The following is a 20,018-nucleotide window of genomic DNA, read 5'->3' as shown; positions in this document are numbered from 1 at the left end:
GAGAAGGCGATGAGGTTGTCATAACAACCAAGGGGTCCCCCAGCTCCTCCCTATATCAGAGAGGGAGGGAAGGGGCAGGGTAAGGTGCTATGGAACACGTGACCGCAAGTGGCCTAGACCGCGAGCAACACAACCGTGGTAGGGCCACGTGAACCAAGCTGTACCAATACATGGAACAAGCACCTAGGCTACCTAACACCCTAAATAAGTAAATAAAATTACATCGAAAGGTGGAAGAGACACTTTTAGTAAAAGAGAAAGAAGCCCAGGAGGAGGCAGACTGTTCCAAGAAACAGGAGGACATACTCGGAGCCAGCGATAGCCGATGTAGAGCAAGAGCCGGGATGCTGGGCCGGAAATAATAATAAAAATAGCCCTAAATACCAAGCTAAGAGAATGGTAGGAGGGCTGAACTAGCTAAAACTCGATGTAAAAACAATGAACGTAATATAGTAAGCCCATAAGTATAAGAAGTCCCAGTATGGAGGACCGGGAATTCTTACGAGACGGCATGGCCGCCACGAGACAACCGGGGAACCGTATATGACCTATTAAGAGGAAAATACTGGTACCCGGAAGAGAAAACAATGGTAAAAAGTTACTTATGAGTTACTTAACTTAGCCGTGGCAATGGCAGAGCGTTCCATCGTAGATATTACGAATAAAATCCAAAAAAGCACGAGCACAAGAAAATGGCGACTTGTCGCTAGCGCTAAAATTTAAGGATGTCCGCTAGGGGCGCTGCTGTCCGTGGCGTCCTCTAGTAGTAGTAGTAGAGGCTGCATCGCCCGTTGGTATCAGCTCTCTCTTGGGGGGATTCTGACAGGAAGTTCTAATTGGTGTTTGGCTCGTGGTAGTGTTCCACACTCGCCCCTTTATCATACCGACACTTCTTTTTAAGAGTGAGCGAGTCAGTTTTACTGACATTTTCTTAATTTTGTTTTTCTCTGGTAATTTTAGGCTAATTTTACCTAGAAAGAATGATATTAAGGATACTTTCATAGGCCGACACGAGCTGAGCCCAGAAATTATGATTGGTAGCACCATGAGGCAAGCGCCCTAAGTCCGGAATGTCGTAACTAGAACCTGACACAACCCGTGGACTGCCTGTATTGGTGTTGGTAATGTGTACAGAACCTTTGCAATCATTCTGCAAACAGTGTAAATATAATTGTTGTTGAAATGCTTTGTTTAAGGAATAGTATGTATTAAAACCAAAACAAGTCTCATCAAGTTCAAAACCAACATAACCATTAGTATAACCCTTGTATAGTACTGTGGTTCTCCTGTATTCACAGGGGATGCGTACCAGACCCCCCCTCCCCGTGAATAGTTAGAACCCGCGAATAGTTGGAACCCCTATAAAAATGCTGAAACAGCCTACTTTGTTAGTTAAAACTCAAGAAAAACCCACTAAAAATTTTTATAGTACTTGGGTTTTTTTAATAGTTTTATCACAAAATTGACAAAGAAAAAAAAAACAGGAATTTGTGGATACTATTTCTTATTGAAAAATACTGCGAATATGCGAATTTTCCACGAATAATGCGGGGAAACGTTCCCGAGAGAAATCCGCAAATGTGTGAATCCACTAATCTGGAGAACGCGGATACAGGGGTCCACTGTACATTCCATAGAGACAAGAGTACATATAACATTTTGTTTCATTCAAGACCTATATATACTAAGGTAAATGTCCAGGAGAAGGCCGCACCCGCTTTTCAAGTATTAACAACGAAAAATGGCAAAAAACAACCAGATTGGTGTTGCACATCGCATAGAAACATGAGGAAATGAATAAAAAAGAAACTAAGAGTTACTCTTTCACACAAAATCTAAGCATAAACCTACTACTTCAATTATGGGGGATCCCAGTGGGAATGGGGGGTTTTTGGGTGGGGGGAGGAGGAGAAAAGTGATTTTCGGGGCACTACCGAACCTAATACAACCACCTAACCTAACCTAACCTAGGGCCTTGTACCCCTACCCAGGCCTAGCAGGGGGGGCTCAGCCCCCCCTGTGACCCCCCCTTAAGGCCACAGTGATTTTCGGGGCACTACCGAACCTAATGCAACCACCTAACCTTACCTAGGGCCCTGTACCCCTACATAGGCCTAGCAGGGGGGGGGGGGGCTCTGCCCCCCTGCGACCCCCCCTTAACCTCTTCATTACCGAAAGTTTGTTTGGAGGTAGGTGGGTACCACCATTCAAGTCTACTACACCGCACCGGTTGCATAAAGGTGGTACGCATAGTACCACCAAAACTCCTCTTTTCAGATAGGGACTTCCAATCATTCTGTAATTTCGGTTTGAAGAGTTGGAGTAAAATAAACACGTATGACACGATGCCAGACGTATGATGAACCAAAAAAACAAAAAAATAGTATTACTGCTTATAGGTAGTGTGTAGGTGACAGATGAACGTGCGTCTCAACAAAAAATCACAAAACCAGACAAGCGTAAACATGTAATAACTTCTACCCAAGTAAAAAAACCAGTTGTATCATCATTTACTGTATTTATTTATTTATTCACTTATTACATTTTACAAATAAAAGATATGAAACACCGATAAATGAAGGTAGAAATAAAGCCTTATAGTAACTTTATATATAAAAAACCAAACCAGAGAAAAAAGCGAAAAAGCGATTTTTTCTGAGGACAAGAAACTTGGAAAATTAGTTTAGATACCCCTGATGCCCCTAAAGTTGTTTTCTGTGATGAAACTAATCTTAGAAAAACGTAGTATGAAAAGACACCGACCAATTTTTGAAAGATATACTATAAAATTTGCGATTTCCATATTTATTGGCGGGGCTTTCGCTTTAGTTTTTGCTCTTTTTTTTTGTAATTACGTGCTTATTTACTGTTCTATTTTGATAATACTTTTATGTGCATGTTCCAGGTGCGATATACCAACATTCTGTAAACGACCGAATTCTATTCAAGACCGTAGTTTTCTCACCGACCACTAGTGTCCCTTGTACAAGGGACACTGAGTTTCACATTTTTTTTCATAAAATCATTTATTTTCCCTGTAGGATGATAAAAACTAACAGAGAATATGCGTTATTATAGTGCTAATAATACCTGATAATTTCATTAGCCTGTCTTGATTAGTGTATTTTTGGCAAATATTTTTACGATCGGCACCCCTCCAAACTGGAGTCACTACCAAGAGATTCAGTTCGGCAGCGAACGCAATGTTTACATTCTGCTCACCCACCCGGTAAAGAAGGGGTTAAGGCCACTACCTAACACATCCATCAAACCAAATCCAAAGTGATGGTACTGCTGTATACATCGTTATACTACCACCATTAAAAAAATACCTCTTATAAATTAATGAAGCTTACCTTAAACTGTTGGTTGATAAAGATGTGCTGCTGCTTTGAGGAAAACGTGAAGCCGTTTGCAAGGTTCCCTGACATGCAACTTAAAGTAGGAAGAAGTGGCCGGTACCCTACGAATCCATAGTTTTTTCAATATTCCCCGAATAAGCTAAAACAAATTCACTGTAATTAGGAAACAGTCAGGACAAGAAGCTGGAATTTCAACTTCTTGTGCAATATGAGATGAAGTGCTTGCTACGGCCTCCATGTCTAAGAACAAACTGAAAAGCCTGGGTAAGATAATGTATTGTCGCGCTGAGAAAATTTTCAAACACCCGCGCCATTGGCCAAAGTTAATGAGGTGTAAGAAAATGAAACTGTGATTGGCCAAATGTGTAAGACGTCATAGTGGACTAGTGTGTCTGCAGATTATAGTAGTTACAGGGCTCATTTGAGCTAAAAACAAGACACAGTCAACAATAACAACAGACTTAGAAAAATTCTGGAAGGAGATAAGAGTAGCGTGAGTTTGATCGTCGATATTTCGACTGTTATTGAATTTCACTAAATTATCTCACTCGTATACCACTACTTACATACATTCCTACACATTCTAGTTAAAATACATTGAATATCATTGATATCTTCATGCGGCCCTCTCCTAGGATTTCTCTCGGGAAACGTTTGAATTCAACGCATTATTTAGTGGAAAAATTTGCACATTCGCGGTATTTTTCTATGAGAAATATCCACAAATTCCTGGTTTTTTGATAAATTTTGTCATAAAATGCACTTTTTGTGATAAAAAAAACTATTAAAAAAAACCAGGTATGAAAAACTTTTAATGGGTTTTTCTTGAGTTTTAACTAACAAAATAGGCTGTTTTAGCATTTTTATAGGGGTTCCAACTATTCGGGGGTTTTAAACTATTCACGGGGGGGTCTGGTATGCATCCCAGGGGGACCACTGTATTGCATTTGTTTAATGATCTGAAAGAAGTTGTAAGCATAATTACAGTAATGAATATAAATTAATAAGAAATTTAAATTTATTCTCTCTTCCCTTTGCTGGAGTATCATGTAAGTTAATAGGAATTCACCTGGATTGTCATTAGATACAGTAAGTCTTGCACTTGCAATGTTGAGCTAGGCTTTATCTAGTGAAAAGTTCTTGTTGAATGTGAAAATAACTTGGGTCTGTTAACATAAATTACCTGTAGAGTACAAAAGAGTAAAAGGATGAGAAGTGCCAAGAAATTATGATGATATAAAAATGTTTGCACTTTTAAAAGATTAATCACAGTTTAGAGGCAGATGGGTCATGCAGAAAGGAAGGAAGACAGGGTAATAAAAAGGGTTTGTAATTTGTAAGTTTTGTAAGGAAGTGGGGTGGGGGAAAGAAAACTGCTAGGTTATTTGTGTAGCGGAAGAGAATAAGAGGACTTAACTCCATAGGAAGCTTGAGATGTGGTGCATACCAGTCAACTGGTAAAGTACATTAGTATATGTAAGCAGAGTAAACTTGCGGCTAATCAAGTTTGTAGTACATATTATGTACTTGCTGCATGAAGCAACTTTGGAAGTATTTATTACACCAGGGAGATCATAAGTATGATAGTGCCATGCCTTTATATGGAAAATAGTACAGTACTTCAGTACAAAATGGTTCTGATACCATAGACACTTAAACATAGACTTTTATACTCTGTTTCCTTTGTATGCCTTGAACTTGGAAAGTTACTGGGAGGTTGTTGGGAAAGCGCATAGGTATATGTACTGTCATATCAATAGCCTTTGCCTTGCATACATAGTGGCATAACAGGGTTAGAGAGGAGAGTTGGGTACCGAGGGTTTGAGTGTTGTACTACTATGTTTGGTATGTAGGACATTGTCCATAAGAACCTGTCCCTTTATTATTTCTAAGTTTAGTTTTTAATATAAAAGCACCAATTTTTCCTATTATCAAAATGTTTACCTTACAGTATAGCATATTAGGTTTTGGTGTTAATACTCAAAATTTTGACTTAAAATCCTGTATAGTAAGAAACTTATACCACTGTAAGGTTTGCTAATTAAAGCTTAGCTTCTTGCATTGATTTCTGTGCTTGTGAAATACTGCTTCAGCTATTTTAAACAAACCATTTCTGACAGGGTGATGACGGTGTCAGGACAGGCATCGACCTGAGTGGAGGATATCCTTCAACTGGACCCCAACAAACACTGGTACGCACTCCAAAGTTATATCAGTGTCAGTATTGTTCATTTGCTGATCATCAGAGAACATATTTTATTAGACACTTACGCATTCACACTGGAGAAAAACCGTTTTCCTGTCCATATTGTTCAGCTCAATTTGCTCAGAAGGGCAACTTAAACAATCACATTAGGACTCACACGGGGGAAAAGCCACACAAATGCATGATTTGTCATCGCAGTTTTGCACGGAGTACTCTTTTGAGGTATCACTGTCTTTCTGTTCATAATGAATATCCACAACTTAAAAAGTAGTTAGTCACTTTTTTGGCCAGAAAATTTAAAAAGAAAAATTTGGAGTGAAAGATGCTTGTAAGGACATACAGGCAGTCCCCGTGTTACGACAGGGATTCCGTTATTGAGACGCGTCGTAAGCCGGAATATCGTAAAAAATCCTAAGAAAACCTTACTTTTAATGCTTTGGGTGCATTCAAAACTATGTAAACTGCATTCTTATTGCATTTTTCATCAAAAAAACCTTAAAATATTGATTATTTTGCATTTTTGGTGTCATATTTCATCTGCCTGATGAGCATTGTAACCCTGGAACATGTGTCGTAACCCTGGAAATAATGTCTGATGAATATAATTGAGAAGCGCCTTAACCTCAGAACGTCGTAACCCGAACCCGTCGTAACTGAGGGACTACCTGTATTTGGGTTATCGACTTGTAGCAGCAATATTTCACTTAATCCTCTACTGTATATTATATGAAGTTGCCCATAGATATAGTGGCATTCTTTAATTGTTATGGAAAGGTTTAAAATGTAATACCGTAAATCAGTAACCGACTTAATAATCCCTTGCTGGCATTAATTTTATTCATTAGAATGCATACTTATGATACAGCTAAACCATATCAGACATTTCCTTATGAAATTGCTCTTGGTTTAGTAAGGTCATCCCTACTTTAATATGTTAGAATGCTTGTGTAAATTATGATAGTTTTGAAAGTACTAGAGGTACCATAGTGAAGGATCGGCTATATTCCAGTATTTTTGTCTCTGCATATTATTATGTACAGCAAATAGTAAACTTAATTTTATATCAGAATTGCCAGGATCAGTGATGCAAGTATTGTTAGCCCTTGACTTACATTGACTTCACTTAATGTGAATTTGGAAATTATTAGAAAGAACATTTCAGGGAGTTCAAAAATATTAAGCATGAATTTGCTGTGCACAGAGCACGTGAGGAATGTAAATATACTACTGTAATGTGTGAAAAACATTGAAGCTGAAATAAAAGCATCATTATTATCTGTGCTGCTGTTACCATTGTATATACTTATAATATTTTGTTATCTAACCATAATTTGAAACTGCAACAGTGATGTACCCAGTTCTGTATCAAAACCTACTTATAATTTCTTTAATGCAAAGGCAAATGCAAGGCTTGCTGCAGCACTTATGAAAAGCTCTAGGAAAATTCATATTTACGTAAGTGAAACACCAGCGAGACAGAGAGAGAATCAATGGAAATTCTTTCAATTATTAGTAAGTGCAGTATACATGTACTATTCTTGATTGTACTATTTACAGTAACTTCTCTAAGGAATAAATAAAAGAAAAGGCAGTTAAGTTGCTGCTGATGTAAATTGTGAAATATACACCCCTTAAGACAATTTAACAACAATTATACAACGTGCATTATTTTTACGTATTACAGACCACGTAATTGGAGGGGTTCGAGGTAATGATGATGGGATAACCAGCATAGTACCACAATGCTTGCTGTAAATTACTACTGTAATTGAAAGATATGAAGTTATGTTAAAAGTTCTCTTTTTAATGTATTTTGTTAATCATACTATTAATTTCATTATTAGTAATTAATTATGGAATGTCTGTGAGTGTGCTCATTTTAATCTTCTTGTACTGGCTGGATTGGGTTAACTGTATGTATGAGTTTTCCCTCTCTCTTGTGTTGTCAACAGACCACCACCTGACATAGTTCAAGATTGCTTTTGAACTACCATTTGTCTACCATTTCTTCTCCTGGTTTTGTTTTGTTTTGTTTTTTGGACTCTTTCTCTCATTTGTAGGAGGAAGTGAAAATAACGTCTTGCAGATAAATCATCTGGAGCAATTATTTTCTCTCTTATTTATATTTGAATTCCTTTTTTGTATATTTTCTAGTAAGGGTTATTGGTTACTTTTTCGTGAAGGGTTTGTCTTTAATGCCAACCAGTAGAATTTTAATTTGATTTAGTAACTTGCAATTCTTTAAAAGAGTGATAACTGGAATGAATTGAAAATAATTAAGATTGTTTAAATTTATTTTATTGATTTTTTTTCCAAAACTTGATAGTACACATGCGTATTCTCTTTTGAATGAAGCTTTGCTACCAAGATTCAGTTGTCGGCTATTCATCAGGTATCCTTATACGCACAGTACAGTACCTGATTTTATATGTTTATGAGGAAGGGTGGTTTACAAAATTTTATTGAAAAGTGAAATGTCTTCGCTTTTCAATTAAAGACTTGAAAATTGGTCCCTTTTTATAGGGGGAGTTATCTCTTTTTGACTTGTAAATGGTTACTGTGGTAAATTAATTTACTGTATCTTCATATAAATAATGCACCAGTGCCCGTTTTTTCATGCAGGACCTCACTTTGGCATATCACTAATGGTAGAGTGAATTGTTAGAAGTTTGTTATCATAGTAAAAAGTTTCAAATAGCAGTATGAACAAACATATGGTATAGATGATGTAGGTAGAGATGTTAACAGCTATGTTTATTGTTGTGTAAATCTGAGAAAACAGAGAAACTTATATAATTTGAATAATGGTTAAGCATTAACACTAGAACCTTTGTTCTGAACATCCTGACAAAATATAAGTCTGCAAAAATTGAAAGTTTTTAATGACATTATGTAATACAACTGTATTTCTGGGCTCAGCTCGTGTCGCTGCGCGAAATATCCTTTAATCTATTATTTCTAGGGTAAATGTACTAACACATACCAGAGAATAAATAAATAAAGAAAAAGGTCAGTATACTGACTCGCTCACCCCCCTCCCCGAGAGTGTCGGTATGAACACTATGGCGAGTGAGACCACTACCACGAGCCAAATGCCAATAGAATTCTCCCACTACAAAATCCCCCAAGAGGAGAGCCGACCCACAGAGTGGGCAGCACCTACTACTACTACTCCATCCCATGCTGCCGACTGCTGCGCCTCTGGTGGCCATCCTTTTCAGTTAGCGCACACGATACACACGTGCCATTTTCTTCTCTGTGTTTTTGTGCCCTTTCCTTTGGATTTTATTACCATGGAGCGTGCAGCCATCGCAGCAGCTAAGTTAAGTACTCAGTGTTTATTGCTAATTGGTTTTTTCCGGCCCTGAGCACGTATTTGCCGTTTTTTAGGTATAAATACGGTCTCTAGGTCGGAAGCATGGCAGCATGGTTCTGCCTCGTGGTGGGTCCGTTCTGGGTCCCCCATACCCAGAACTTCCCCTGGCTTTTGTACGCTCTATTTTTATTATCGCTTTGTTTAGGGTAAGGTCTACACGGTTTTGTCATGCATGCATGTCTTTTACCTTATGTAGGCTCTTCCATCCAGACCCTAGCCACGGCTCTTAGTATCGGCCTCGGCTAGCTTTGAGTGGTAGACTTGCCTTCGGGTTAGTCGTACACTCCTGGATTTTTTCTCCTACTATTTTGTTTTCTTTCTTTCATTTTATTATTCATTTGTATATTTATGTGATATTGTTAGGTTAGTTAGGCGTCTGGCTCGCTTAGCCTAGGTCATGGCCCATTGGGCCTTTATGTTACCGCTTTTCAGCTCGGTTGCTTCCCGATAGCATCTCTCTGATCAGTTGGTTATGTTCTAGGCTTAGTTGTTGTTCTTATCGCCCCGTGGTGGTCACTATGTGATCACGAGGCAGCCAGACGCCTGTCCAGTCACCTTGCCCCCCTCCCTATCTTCCATAGGGTCGGGGGGGGTGGCTAGGCCTGCCACATGCTCGCTCCGCATACCCGAGCCTGCCTCCCTCTCTCCCCCCAGGCGGAGGGGGTAGAGGGACGGGACAGACCCAGACTGGACTCGGACCTCCTCCGGGTTCTTCGGTCCGGTTCGGATGGTAAGGTGGGGGGGACTGGCCTTTCCCCCCCTCCATTACTACTCCGTCGCTCCGTTACTAGAACCCGAGTCTGTATGCCCCTTGCTCTTCCCACCTTACTAGGGCTCCTTTACCACCGGAGACCTGGCATCCAGCGGAAAGGTGCTAGTCTACCCCACGGGGTGGACCGAAACATACAGTCGGTCCCTTCTAACCTCTCCGTTTTCACTGAGTTATACACTCCGCCACGCACTGGAACTTAGTCCGGTACGTTCGAGCTTTTAGGTTTAAGATCTATTATGTTAAACTATTAAGTTATCTTAAGTACCTTAAAACCATTCCCCCTCCCTTCATGTTTCACCGGATACCTCCGGGGTTTATAGCCTATTCAGGCGATTAAGGGAGGGGCTATGCCCAAATTTTTTCCGAGCTCCGGCATGCAACGGAGTTCTTCTGTCCTTTAGCCTGTAAGTGATATTCTTTAAGATACTCATGGTGGTCTTTCCACTTACAGACCACCAACTGTGAGCATCCGGGATGCGCCGCCACACTTCAGGACCCATGTGGACACGAAGTTTGCCGGTCCCCATGCTCCATGCGCGACTCCGCACGGGGACATCCAGGTCTGGTACCATGAGACGTCGTATGTACATTAAGTTACCGATCTGGTGAGCCACTTTTTAGGGGAAGGGGTAAGTATTCCATCTCCGGTAGCTGGTCCTCATCTGTTTTAGTGCTTAAGTTTTACATCAATCACTCTAACTTAAGGTAAATTCAAGGGGCCTTATAGCCCCTATAATTTTAAGTTATGCTTTAAGTTAGCTTTAGTTTTAAGTTATTCTTAAATCTAATCAATACCCTCTCTTCAGGCGCCGGCCGTGAGGGATACCGCACTGGCAACCCTGCGGGCCTGGGTCGGCGGTTTCGGGAAGAACGCCGCCAAGGGTATGCCCTACATCCTGGAGAAAAGGTTGGCGGTTACTAATCTTCCCCGGAGGCAAGGCGACAGGATACGTCGACCCAGTAGAGGCGGCCCCGACTATCGCCTTCATCCAGCAAACAGCTGGCTGCCTCATTGACTGACCAAGGCCAGGACATCTCCTCGGAAGTCGCGACGTTGGATATTAATGTAGAAACCTATGGTAGGTGTAGACGACCTGTTGGTCGGAGGTAGGTAAGGTGGACACCCAAGGGATTACCCTTGGGTGCAACTGTTTCTTCTACTCCTGCAACCTCTCCATCCTTCCAAGGCTTTACGGGGTACGAATTTATATACTCCTCCTGACGCTTCAGTTAGACCCAAGGTCAAGGGTCAAGCAGTGAAAATCCTTGACAAAGACGTCGTCGTCGTCTAAGAAGACGGCTTCGGCGTCATCCTCCTCTCGTAAGTCTCCGGCTAGGAATCCCGGAGCAGAGAGATCTAAAAGCTTCTGGGTCCGGCTTTAAGTCCTCGAGGAGTAAATCCTCCAGAGAGAGATCTCACACTCCGGCAGAGTCGTCAGTTCCGCTACCCTTGGTTCCAATTCAGAGCCACCCCTCCACCTCCGCAGCAGCTCCGGCTTTGGACTCCAATGCTGGTCTGTTACAACAGGTGGGCGACCTGGTTGGGTCTCTGAAAAGTAGCATGGAACAAATGATCTCTCGGTTGTCGGATAGGATTACTTCTCAAGACAGCATTATAGCCGGACTGAGCCAAGCTCCTCTAGCCTCTCCTCCACCTTTCAATACAGGTGGAGCCCAGTTCTTCCCCGTATGACTCTCTACCTCCGTTCCTCAATGAACAACCCTTGGAGAGTAGCGTCATACGCCCCCTTCCAAGACGGACTCATTTCTATCACGGAATGTGGAACTCGGAGGATCGAGGACTTCGAGTTCTACCCGGAAGACCTTCAGCCTCCGTTCATCGGCTACGCAAGGCTCACCGCCTCAGCCATGACTCGGGATGATAAAGTACCAAAGGAGACAGTCCTCTATTCACGTGACCAGGCTCAGAGAGAATGGCTCAGGTGTCTAGAGGACATGGATTGTTCCAATACGAAAATCCAACCTTTCAAGAGTCCGTTTACGTTCTTTACGATGGATGAGAGTACCCCGCTCCCTTTCCTGACAAAGATCGCGACGTCTACCATTCCAGCGGCCCAGAAGGGGGACCCCATGCCTCAACTGAAGGAAGCAGATCCTACATCTCCGTTACTTCCTTCAGCCGGAGAATTGTGGGAAGACTTACCTAACACCTTCTCAGCTGGCAAACTCAAACCGGACTGTGCTATGGACAGTTTGGTGAAAAGTTACCTAGGCTTCCAGATAGCCTTATTCAGGCTGAATTTGACGCCAAATCGCGGTTAGCCATCTATTAATCCATGGCTATGACCGAGGTGGCTACCATAGCCTATGGCTCAGAACCGCTCTTCAAGCTTATGACCAAATCCCTGACTCAAACGGTACAGTCAGATATGTTTGAGTTTGCCACTGCTAGGACGAATTGTAGGAAGCATGTCCTACAAGAAGCAACTATTCGGCACGAGCCGAATAGGTTTACTTGCGTCGAGCATCTGGGGAGCAGACCTCTTCTTCCCAGAAGCGATGGTGAAGGAGGTTCAGTCAGAGGCTACGAGGTTGAACCAGAGCCTTAAGGACCGTTGGGGTCTTACGGCCAAGAGGCGGCAAGATCTAGCAGCTAGAGGTAAGGGTCAAGGAAACCCAGACGCGTCCAGCCCTATCAGAAAAAGCAGCCACGCTTTTCTCAGCAAGTTCCGGCTGTTCCCTTAGTGCAAACAGCCCAACCTTCCACTTCAAAGGCTCAATCACAGCCGATTTATATTATCTCCCCTCAGCCTCAGCCCGTCCACCTCTTACGCCTCTCTCCAGCTTACAATCAAGTCCTTCGAGAGTCAAGCTTCACAGAAGTATGACCGCTCGGGTAAGGGAGGCAGAGGTAAGCGATCCTTTCGTGGGAGAGGATCGGGAGGTCCCTTTAATAGGGGAAAAACATTTCAGAGGAGGCCGAGGAGGCTACCAGAACCAATGAGGAATTTCAGGTAGGAGGGAGGCTGTTTCACTTTCGCCACCGGTGGAACTTCAGCAAGTGGGCTCACAGCATTGTGTCAAAAGGCCTGGGTTGGAGCTGGTTAACGAACCCACCCCCATCCAGACCTTTCCGCCAACTTCCTTCCAAGGAACTGACGGAGTATGCGGAGGATCTCCTTCAGAAAGGAGCTATAGCGAGAGTCAAAAAGGTTAAAATTTCAAGGACGCTTGTTCAGCGTGCCAAAGAAAGGCTCACAAAAAAGAAGGGTAATCTTAGACTTGTCCCGCTTAAACTTAGCCCATTCGCTGCGACAAGTTCAAGATGCTCACGATCTCGCAGGTACGGACCTTACTTCCCCGTGGGGCCGTCACCACCTCTATCGATCTTACAGACGCTTACTATCATATCCCTATCAAGACACTTCCGTCCGTATCTGGGCTTCAGATAGGAGACCAGACATTCTCCTTCAAGGTAGTTCCTTTCGGGCTCAACGTAGCACCCAGGGTGTTTACGAAGCTGGTGGAAGTAGTAGTTCAACAACTCAGATCGCAAGGGATTATGGTAGTAGCGTATCTCGACGATTGGTTGATCTGGGCTTCAACAGTCGAGGAATGCAACAGAGCAACACTGAAAGTGATTCAGTTCCTGGAATATCTAGGCTTCAAGATAAACAGGACCAAGTCAAGACTCACTCCAGAGTCAAACTTTGTTCAGTGGCTAGGCATTCAATGGAATCTATCCTCCCATACTCAATGTCGATTCCATCATCCAAGAGGAAGGAAATAGCGAAGTCAGTCAAGCAATTTCTGAGTTCACAAACTGGCGTCAAGAAGATCTCAGGAAAGGATCCTGGGTTCTCTCCAGTTTGCATCAGTGGACGAACATCCTAATGAAAGCCAAACTGAAAGACCTAACCAGAATCTGGCGCTCACGAGCAAATGTCAGGTCCAGGGACAAATTGTCCTCAGTCCCTCTGATTCTAAAGAATCGACTCCGGCCGTGGGCGAAAGTCAAGAACTTGTCGGTGTCAGTGCCCCTTCAGTTTTCCTCCACCAGGGTTCACCATCCACACAGACGCTTCATTAAGCGGTTTGGGGAGAATATTCCCCAGTTCAAGAAGGTTCAAGGAACGTGGTCACCTCAGTTCCGTCAGTTCCATATAAACGTACTGGAGGCAATGGCAGTGTTCTTGACCTCTAAAAAGGTTACGTCCGCCAAAGTACTCCCACATAAAGCTAGTCCTGGACAGCGCAGTGGTAGTACATTGTGTAAACAGAGGAGGCTCCAAGTCACGTCATCTAAATCATGTCATGGTAGCCATCTTCTCCCTGGCGGACAAGTTCAGTTGGCATCTCTCCTCCACTCATATAGCTGGAGTGAGAAACGTCATAGCAGATGCTCTATCCCGATCAGTACCTCTAGAGTCGGAATGGTCACTGGACAACAGTTCGTTCCAATGGATTCTTCAGAGAGTTCCAGGTCTACAGGTGGATCTCTTCACATCTCAAGCGAACCACAAACTCCCGTCTTATGTGGCACCCAACCTGGACCCTCTGGCCTATGCCACGGACGCCCTGGCTCTAGACTGGAACAACTGGGAGAAGATTTATGTCTTTCCTCCAGTGAATCTCTCATGAAAAGTGTTAAACAACTCAGGACATTCAAGGGTCAAGTGGCTCTAGTAGCCCCAGACTGGCCGAAGAGCAATTGTACCCTCTCATTCTGGAACTGGGTCTTCGCCCTCTTCGGATCCCCAATCCCAGGCTCTCCCAGTCAGTACAAACGAAGACTGTGTTCGCTTCCTCAGGGATTCTCAACCCTAACTTTATGGATTTGTTCATGAAGTTTGCAGCGAAAAGGGATGCGAATATTGACCCTCAGAATATTCTCTTCTTGGAATCCGATAAAAGAGATTCAACTTTGAGACAGTATGATGCTGCTGTCAAAAAGTTAGCAACCTTCCTGAAAGAATCAGATATTAGGATCATGACAATCAATTCAGCTATATCCTTTTTCAGATCCTTATTTGAAAAAGGCTTAGCAGCTAGCACAATTACGACAAACAAGTCAGCCTTGAAAAAGATTTTCAATTTGGGTTCAACATAGACTTGACAGATTCCTACTTCTCGTCTATTCCAAGGCGTGTGCTAGACTTAGACCTTCTGTAAGGCCTACGTCAGTATCATGGTTCTTAAACGATGTTCTAAAGCTGCTTCAGAAACCAATAATGACACATGCTCGTTTATAATGCTCTTAAGAAAAACCCTATTTTTATTAAGCTTGGCCTCAGGAGCTAGAAATTTCAGAACTGTCGGCTTTATCCAGAGATCCGGATCATATTCAGTTTCCTTCCACAGGGGAAGTGCTACTTTTCTCCGGAACGTAGCTTTATAACTAAGAATGAAGATCCTTTGATGAGGTGGGAACCATGGAAGGTACTACCCCTTCCACAAGATGTATCTCTTTGCCCAGTTTCAGCCTTACGAGCCTTTCTATCTAGGACCTCCTCATCCTCATCGGGTCCTCTCTTTAAGAGAGAAAAAGGTGGCACTTTATCTATTAAAGGCATCAGGCAACAAATCCTGTACTTCATTAAACAAGCCAATCCTGACTCTTTCCCAAAAGCACATGATGTCAGGGCAGTAGCCACCTCAATTAACTATTTCCAACATATGAACTTCGATGAGTTGAAAAAGTATACTGGATGGAAATCGCCGACAGTGTTCAAACGTCATTACTTAAAGTCCTTGGAAGCTCTGAAATTTTCAGCAGTTGCAGCGGGGAACTAGTTTCCCCTGACTCTGACTAATCCTTAGTAGAAGGTCCAGTCCTCCTTTCTACCTGCCTCACCCAACAGTTCGTCTATTCTGCCTTGTTCATTTACGGTCACCTTGTGTCTTAGCTGCTTTTTATGATGATGTAGTGGGTGTCCCTTATTTTTTTTGCTAGGGACACTCACATTTGATGATGGTTATTGATCTCGTGGATGTCTCTCCTTATTTTATGCTAGGAGATACATCTTATTATAATGGTTACGGGTTTTGTATATTAAGTCATATACATTCCTTTATATTTTATTATTGTTGAGTTTGTTTTATTCAACTTTTATGTTAATTGCTTTAGAATGTTTTGATACATAGCTTTACACAGATACCATTTTTGTACATATATGATATATTTCTCCTGTATATATGTATATTCCTTAAGTTTAAGAAATATTATTAGAATTAAGTATAAATTAAGTATATTTCTATTTTGTTTCACTGTGTATATGTATCTTTATTAGCAATTATATTGATTTATTTTTATTTTATCTTTTATTTGAGACCTCTTTGTATTTTGTTGAATTTCTTTACAATCTTGTGCTATTTCTCTGTACGATTCGCGCAGCGACACGAGCTGAGCCCAGAAAAGGGATTTTTGACGTAAGGAAAAATCTATTTCTGGGCGATTGGCTCATGTCGCCAGCGAAATCCCGCCCTACCCATCCCATCGCCAAGATTGTCTGCTAACTTCAGGATGGCCACCAGAGGCGCAGCAGTCGGCAGCATGGGATGGAGTAGTAGTAGTAGGTGCTGCCCACTCTGTGGGTCGGCTCTCCTCTTGGGGGATTTTGTAGTGGGAGAATTCTATTGGCATTTGGCTCGTGGTAGTGGTCTCACTCGCCATAGTGTTCATACCGACACTCTCTGGGAGGGTGAGCGAGTCAGTTATACGACCTTTTTCTTTAATTTATTTATTCTCTGTATGTGTTAGTACATTTACCCTAGAAATAATAGATTAAAGGATATTTCACTGGCGACACGAGCCAATCGCCCAGAAATAGATTTTTCCTTACGTCAAAATCCCTTTTATACACCAGTATAAATCCTTGTTTTTCTAATTGTACATATAGACCATAAATTGTAATGAGGCTTCATACTTATTTCATGTTGGTTGTTTGATAACATAACCTGTGCTTTCTACCTAAAGGTAATAAATAGATCAGGATTGACTACTCTGATTAACTTGGTTTGAGCATTGTTAGTAACACAGTCAGTGTTGCTAGTTCATTTATTTTATCATCAAAGCCTAATTGTAGAGAAATATTGTAGTATGACTGGATTATTATAAGTTAAATATTTCAATACTAATTTTTTCTTAAATATTACTTTTGTATGCCTGTACAGTCAACTCCTGCTATTCTCAGATGCTACAGATTCCTTGCTTTACAATCTTTGAATGTTTATAACTGGTTTCCAGCTGGCACTAGAAGATTATTCTAATGTTAAGACCAAAGGTTTGTTAGCTATGAAAAATACAAATTGATTATTTATCATTTGTCATTTATTTGTGGTATTTTTCACTGAGAATATCCAAATATGACTATACGTATTTTCATATTTTAAAACTATTAAAACACATACTCAAGTACAGTGGTACCTGGAGATACGAAATTAATCCGTTCCGAGGCGGCCTTCGTATCATGAGTTTTTCGTATCTTGAACATGTAAAAAGGCTAATCCGTTCCAAGTTCTCCAAAAACACCCCAGTAAATTTCATAATAAAGCTAAATTAACCTATAAACAATGAAATACTACTACAATTTGGACCATTCAATACCTAACTTAATACGTACTAGTAGTACTAATATGTATGTACCTGTAAATAAAGTGTATTAGTGTACATGTTATACAAGAAATACTGTACGTACATATGTACGTATGTAGTAAAATGTGGAAGCTTACCTTTCGAGTGAGGCTATCTCCGAAAGTGGCGACAGAGGAGGGGGACAAACGGCAGATACGTACACTTAACTTTATGAAACACAAAAAAATGTCAGGAAAACATAAACTAAACTTTACGAAACACATTAACAAAACTGTAACACTTAACTTTACAAAAAACTTAAAATTAAAATTTTTTTTTATTTTTTTTATTTTTACATTTTTTTAATTTTTTATACTTTACAATTTTTTTTTTTTTTTTTTTTTTTTTTTTTTTTTAATACAAAATTTCAACTTTTTCACCACTTTCAACTTTCTGTTTTTTCGTATACTATACTGTACGTAATTAAGTTATGTAGTACACGTATATGTATGAAGTAAAGTTCTCACACAACACGATAAAGGGATTTTGACGTAAGGAAAAATCTATTTCTGGGCGATTGGCTCGTGTCGCCAGCGAAATATCCTTTAATCTATTATTTCTAGGGTAAATGTACTAACACATACCAGAGAATAAATAAATAAGAAAAAGGTCAGTATAACTGACTCGCTCACCCTCCTCCAAGAGGGCGTCGGTATGAACACTAGGCGAGTGAGACCACTACCACGAGCCAAATACCAATAGAAATCTCCCACAACAAAAACCCTCCATGAGGAGAGCCGACCCACAGAGTGAGCAGCTCGTACTACTACTACTCCATCCCATGCTGCCGACTGCTGCGCCTCTGGTGGCCATCCTGAAGTTAGCAGACAATCTTGGGCGAAGGGATGGGTAGGGTGGGATTTCGCTGGCGACACGAGCCAATCGCCCAGAAATAGATTTTTTCCTTACGTCAAAATCCCTTTTCTGGGCTCAGCTCGTGTCGCTGCGCGAAATCGTACCAGAGAAATAGCACAAGATTTTTGTAAACAAAAGTAATAAAATAAATCAGAATAGGTCTCAAATAAAAATAAAGTAAATATAAAAAGAATATAATTGCTAAAAAGATACAAATACACAGTGATACAAAATAAAAAATATGCTTAAATTACCCTTAATTCTAACATGTTTCTTAACATAGGTAATTTACATATGTACAGAGGTAAATTGGCTTTACATGTAACAAAATGGTATCTGTGTAAAGGCATGTATCAAAAATATAATAGCAATTAAAACAATCAAATGAACAAATTAATCAACAATGATAATATATAAGGAATGTATATGAATTAATATACAAAACCCGTAACCATTATAAATGAGATGTATCCCCTAGCATAAAAATAAGGGGGGGTAACATCCATGAGATCAATATCCATAAATCATCTGTGAGTTGTCCCTAGCAAAAAAAAAAAAAAAAATAAGGGCAACCCCCATCTTACTCATCATAAAACAAAAAGCAGCTAAGGCACAAGGTGAATGTAAATGAAACACGGTAGGAATAGACGAACTGTTGGGTGAAGCAGGTAGAAAGGGAGGCTGAATCTTCTACTACAAATTAACTAGAGTCAGGGGAAACTATGTTTCCCGCTGCTACTGCTGAAAAATTTCAGAGCTTCCAAGGACTTAAGGTAATGACGTTTGAACACTGTCGGCGATTTCCATCCGGTATACTTTTTCAACTCATCGAAGTTCATGTGTTGGGAAATAATTAATTGAGGTGGCTACTGCTCTGACATCATGTGCTTTTGGGAAAGAGTCAGGATTGGCTTGTTTAATAAAGTACAGGATTTTGTTGCCTGATGCCTTTAATGGATAAAGTTCCACCTTTTTCCCTCTTAAAGAGGGGCCCCGATGAGGATGAGGAGGTCCTGGATAGAAAGGCTCGTAAGGTTGAAACTGGACAAAGGATACATCTTGTGGAAGAGTAGTACTTTCCAAGGTTCCCACCTCATCAAAGGATCTTCATTCTTTGCCAAAAAGCTACGTTCCGGTAGAAAGTAGGACTTCCCCTGTGGGAAGGAATTGAATATGATCCGGATCTCTGGATAAAGCCGACAGTTCTGAAATTCTTGCTCCTGAAGCCAGGCTTAATAAAATAGGGTTTTCCTTAGGAGCATCATAAACGAGCATGTGTCATTATCGGTTTCGGAAGCCAGTTTTAGAACGTCGTTTAAGAACCATGAAACTGACGTAGGCCTCACAGAAGGCCTAAGTCTAGCACATGCCTTAGGAATAGACGAGAAGTAGGTATCCGTCAAGTCTATGTTAAACTCCAAATTGAATGATCTTTTTCAAGGCTGACTTGTTTGTCGTAATCGTGCTAGCTGCTAAACCTTTTTCAAATAAGGATCTGAAGAAGGATATAGCTGAATTAACTGTCATGATTCTGATATCTGACTCTCTCAGGAAGTTGCTAACTTTTTGACAGCAGCATCATACTGCCTCAAAGTTGAATCCCTTTTATCGGATTCCAAGAAGAGAATATTCTGAGGGTCAATATTCGCATCTCTTTTGCCGCAAACTTCATGAAATCCTAAAGTTAGGGTTTTGAGAATCCCTGAGGAAGCGAACACAGTCTTCGTTTGTACTGACTGGGAGAGCTTGGGACTGGGGATCCGAAGAGGACGAAGGCCCAGTTCCAGAATTAGGGGATACCAATTGCTCTTCGGCCATGTCCTGGGGCTACTAGAGCCACTTGAACCTGAAAT

The 20,018-nt window shown here is 41.2% G+C and overlaps 1 protein-coding gene across 10 annotated transcripts in view; it reads left to right on the top strand.

The window, feature by feature from the left end:
• LOC135205404 (zinc finger and BTB domain-containing protein 7B-like) overlaps nucleotides 1-20,018 on the top strand; it is a 202,942-nt gene that overhangs the window by 144,895 nt on the left and 38,029 nt on the right. For 4 of the 10 annotated variants that reach the window (XR_010312528.1, XM_064235915.1, XM_064235916.1 and 1 more), the window contains exon 5: nucleotides 5,483-5,554. The exons of the other annotated variants lie outside the window; for them this stretch is intronic. Coding sequence is in view for 3 of the 4 variants with exons in the window: in XM_064235915.1 (XP_064091985.1) it covers nucleotides 5,483-5,554 (72 nt within the window). In the remaining variant the exon portion in view is untranslated. The remainder of the gene's footprint in view (nucleotides 1-5,482; nucleotides 5,555-20,018) is intronic. 10 annotated transcript variants of the gene reach the window in all.

This window comes from Macrobrachium nipponense, chromosome 24 (assembly GCF_015104395.2).
Source record: "Macrobrachium nipponense isolate FS-2020 chromosome 24, ASM1510439v2, whole genome shotgun sequence".
NCBI classification, from domain to species: domain Eukaryota; kingdom Metazoa; phylum Arthropoda; class Malacostraca; order Decapoda; family Palaemonidae; genus Macrobrachium; species Macrobrachium nipponense.
This window is presented reverse-complemented; position numbering and strand designations above follow the sequence as displayed.